Source organism: Tribolium madens, unplaced genomic scaffold (genome assembly GCF_015345945.1).
Source record: "Tribolium madens isolate multiple individuals breed KSU strain unplaced genomic scaffold, Tmad_KSU_1.1 Scaffold_19;HRSCAF=116;Tcas5.2_LG9, whole genome shotgun sequence".
NCBI lineage: Eukaryota > Metazoa > Arthropoda > Insecta > Coleoptera > Tenebrionidae > Tribolium > Tribolium madens.
In genome coordinates, this window is record NW_025400983.1 from 12,346,895 (window position 1) to 12,350,966 (window position 4,072).

At 32.1% G+C, this 4,072-nt stretch overlaps 1 protein-coding gene across 1 annotated transcript; it reads left to right on the forward strand.

Moving 5' to 3' along the window:
- The first annotated feature begins 861 nt into the window (after nt 1–861).
- LOC123012287 lies at nt 862–2,791 on the forward strand. The gene is made up of 9 exons (XM_044410144.1): nt 862–977; nt 1,028–1,167; nt 1,217–1,493; nt 1,541–1,685; nt 1,742–1,884; nt 1,935–2,065; nt 2,114–2,339; nt 2,391–2,520; nt 2,570–2,791. The coding sequence occupies exons 1-9, from the start codon at nt 938–940 to the stop codon at nt 2,697–2,699; spliced, it is 1,362 nt and encodes a 453-aa protein (XP_044266079.1). The 5' UTR covers nt 862–937; the 3' UTR covers nt 2,700–2,791.
- The last annotated feature ends 1,281 nt before the right edge of the window (nt 2,792–4,072 follow it).

Here is a 4,072-nt window from a genome sequence, read left to right on the forward strand (position 1 = left end):
TTTCCTATCAAAAATATGTACATACACATACAACTTGTCATCTATGATTGACAGTAGCTAAAAATAAGGTTAACAGTCCTAAAGCATGCTTTACAATTTAATGTCACTCAAGTGACATTAACGACCAAAGTATTTTGTCTCCAACTGTAACTACCGTTAAGTATATTGTTAAGATTAAAAAAATGGACCTCTACAGAAGAAATAAACTAAACCACTCGTCTGAATCAGCAGAAATACGTCGATTATGTTGTTAAAATTTTACCTAATTTTTAAAAGAATTTTATCAAAGTTAATTCTAAAACAATAGTTTAATGTCTCCAAGTACCATTTTGTTTATTAACTTTTTGAAGTTACGAGAGACAATAAACGTCAAATAGCATTGTCATTGTCGCCCGACAGCTAGGGGTGACTAAAATTCGGTAGGTAGTATCGTTTTTTTATAGCCGCCCATGTCTTTGCATCTTCAGCCACAACTTAATTCTTTTTTTCTTGTAAAAAGGACCTCTTTCAAAGACAGATTTTTAAGTAATTTAGCATTTTTAAAAAGCGTGTTAAAATCACATTTTATATAATGCGATATTAATGTCTACCTAGTAAGTAAATTTCGTTAGAATCCGTTGGCAAAAATAGAGATATTAGATCAGAAAGTCTCAGGTGGGACATCAGTATATCTGTATCCCTTTATATAAAACTTAGATATTATAAAAAGAATAGTTCTAATAATTCTAACAAAAGAAAAACAATTTAACAGATGTGAATTCTTTGATATTCCACTTCCTACAACAATATTTTTATTATTTACAATAAGTCAAAGTTAACAAAGTTCATAACCTTTTGATTAAGACCAGTCAAAGATTACTAAAATTATCATTCCATAATTCACTCCACTCAGTATAACGGTTGCTAGTCATCAGTAAACTTTCAAATATTTTTGAAAATGAAGTCAATAATATTTGTGGCAATACTTCACTGTATTTGTAAGTAAAATGATCTTCGCATCCAGAAACTGAGTGAAGTTTTACTGCAGATTTAGCCACTGCTGAAAATGAACCTTTTCAACTACCTGACTCGATCAAAGATTTGGAAATACCAGACATGGACGAGTTTGCTGTAATTAAAGAAAAATGTGATAGAGAAGGAGGAAACGGAACCTATCTCAAATTCAAGGTACATGCTGCAATATTAACAATTTTTTTGTCACAATAGAATTTTGCAGTCAACTGCAAACTCCCTTTCGTCATGTATGTCAGAATTTGTTTCCTTAAGTTCTTTGGAAGCAGAGGTTACAGAATCAAAAAAAACCGGTTCCATGGACGAAGTTTTCGGAAAATATTGCAAAAAACGTTCACAATTAGTAACGTGTGCTCAAGGTTTCATCGATAATCTTCGTCTCTGTCTAAATACGGAAGAGAAAAAAGCTCTTAATATAACACTGAATATTTTAAAGGAATTGGGTGAATTTGCCTGTTTCAAAGACGGTGACAGGATTGCCAGTAATTACTAAAATTCTAAATTTCCGAAAATTAAACCAAAATTTTAGTGTTTGTTGCCGAGGGTGGGGTCGAATGTATCAAAAGTCGAACCGAAGGAATTCAAAATTGTGTCAACTCGACATTTAAAATCAGCCCACAAAGTGTTAACCCCAACGCAATTCCGAATATATTGATCGATAAGAAGAAATGCGAGTGAGTTAGGAATGAGTCACAAAACTTTGTATTTTTATGCTTTAATAAAATTGCAGCGATTTAGGCAAACTTCAGCGTTGTGTTGTCGAAGAGTTGGAAAAGTGTAAAGATAGCACCCCGGCTAATATCGTTGATGCACTTTTTAAGTTTGTCAAACGTTCAGCATGTTCTAATAAAAGTAAAAGAAGTGCAAATTTTCGTAAGTTTGGAACTGTTGTACTAAAAAGTTGTAAGCTTTATTAATTTTAGACCGCATTTTCAAAAGAAATGTAGCTACGGTCAACCATTATTTCAATTCGTCAGAAATAAATAGCATATTTGAGTCTACATTTAGGGAAAAATGTAAAGATGCTCCTGAAAACGGCTTTAAATCTGCTCAAGTACAAAGTTTGAATTTTTTAGTCGTTATTCCATTTTAATAATTGTAGGAAAGCTTTAAAATTGCTAAGAAATGTATCCATGATAAGACTAACGAGTATCCTATTTTTACCACACCTGTAGAGAGATTTCAAGAAGAATTCAAAAAGTGCACTGACGATTTTGTAGAAAAAGCGAAAGTTTGTCTACCAGAGAAAGAAAAATATTTCCCTGAATTTTATCAGAAAATCTTCATAAATTTTATAGAGTTTTTGTACAACAACGAAAACACAATTCGTAAGTTCCCATTACTTATTTTATAGCCCCTTTTTGAATTACTGTTTACAGTGAGAGTGTCATCCAGATCTGAACTTGTTAACTGCTTCCAAAATTTTAAGCAACATAAAGCGAGATCTGAAATGAGCAAATGTTTTCACGCATTTGAATCAGCCAGTTTAGAAAAAGATGCAGTTTGCACGTAAGTCACAAATTTTAAAATTTGCTTTGGTATAGTTATCCAATTTCAGAAAAATAACAAAAACTAAAAGTTGTGTTACTGGACAATTACAGAAGAGATGCATACGCGATGTTACTGTTAATCACTTAGTCGACGACTTTTTCGAGGTGTTGCTAAGTCCTTGTGATAAAAGTGGTTAAAAAGAGATTATTTCCACCACTGCATAATGGAACTTCAATACATTATATTAGATATATTCTTGACTAACTTAAATAGACAAACTTTAGTTTTTTGCAGGTATATTATTGCAACAACTTACTTTCTACCTCTCCTTTTTCCATCACAACAATGACATTAGGCTTAAATACATTGAGTCAGAGCGCAACGAGTACTTATCGCTAGGTACATACTCGTAAATATCAATAAATATTTCTGCAACTACGAGTTATTTTGTCAAGTTACTCGACTATACAGTAAATTATTTAATTTATCAAAAAATACAAATTATATCCATTATCCAACTTAATGGAAAACACATACAATAAAGAACTTTGTAAAGACATATGATTAGTGACGTAATTTTCCTTTTGCACTTATTATCACACTACATTTGTTTGTCTATCATATAGGATGATTAACAAGGAATAATGAGTCTGACCTTGAAGCAACCACCATTACATTTTCGCAAGTTGCCTTGCGATATTTAAAAAATATATACAGGGTATTTCACGAGTGATAATGAGCCTGACGGAATTGAAAATACAACCCACAATACATTTGTAAACGTAACGTGGATATTTTAGATATCGCATTGTTTGAAAAACCGACTATGAATCCAAGATAGCCTTGCTTCCAATAATTTTATTTGTCACAACTGACATTAAATTTAGCAAAAAGTTAAAATGCATTAGAACGATGAGAAAATAGATCAGATTCTCATTTATTTTAATAGGTATGTACGTATATACATATACCCATTATTGTGTTGGTATTACAGTTACTTCTGTTTTTCATTATTCGAATGTCAAAACTGACAAATTGAAACCTGACCTATGAAAATGTAATGTTGGTTGCATCGAGAATTTGGTCAGGCTCATTATTTCTCGCCGTGAATCACCTACAATCCTATAATTAAACATTTCCACATGCAAATTGTTTGCCATGTTTTAGTAGTAATTTTTGTGTAAAATAACCCACACACTTCGAGTACAAAAGGCCCTTGTCGATTTGGAATCACCTTGACCATCAAAAATCCAATTGTGTAAAATTTTGAAAAATTAAAATTAGACAATTTTTATGTTTATTCTACTCTCTACGTGAGACAAGTCTCGTAATACCTACTATGTTTTATCTTCTGTCTCCACATCCCTAGAAATTGGTTTGGAAACGTAGGGTATTAACCAACATCTTACCAAAAAATGGATTTTGTTGCACAAAAGTTGAACAAATCACTCATTTCTGTTATCTCTCCATCTTACGTTGTTATCTCCTCTCTTCACAACCTGTAACAGAAACCTGTATTTTCGTAGCAGTTGGTAGGCAACCGGCAAAACCGAAAAGAGAGATGCAAAAG

What these genes read in the sequence shown, in the direction of transcription:
- LOC123012287 (XM_044410144.1), top strand. Translation starts at nt 938, where the DNA reads ATGAAGTCAATAATATTTGTGGCAATACTTCACTGTATTT. An exon ending in TAAAAGAAGTGCAAATTTTC is followed by an intron (nt 1,885 to 1,934) that starts GTAAGTTTGGAA and finishes TATTAATTTTAG; the next exon opens with ACCGCATTTTCAAAAGAAAT. An exon ending in GAAAAAGATGCAGTTTGCAC is followed by an intron (nt 2,521 to 2,569) that starts GTAAGTCACAAA and finishes ATCCAATTTCAG; the next exon opens with AAAAATAACAAAAACTAAAA.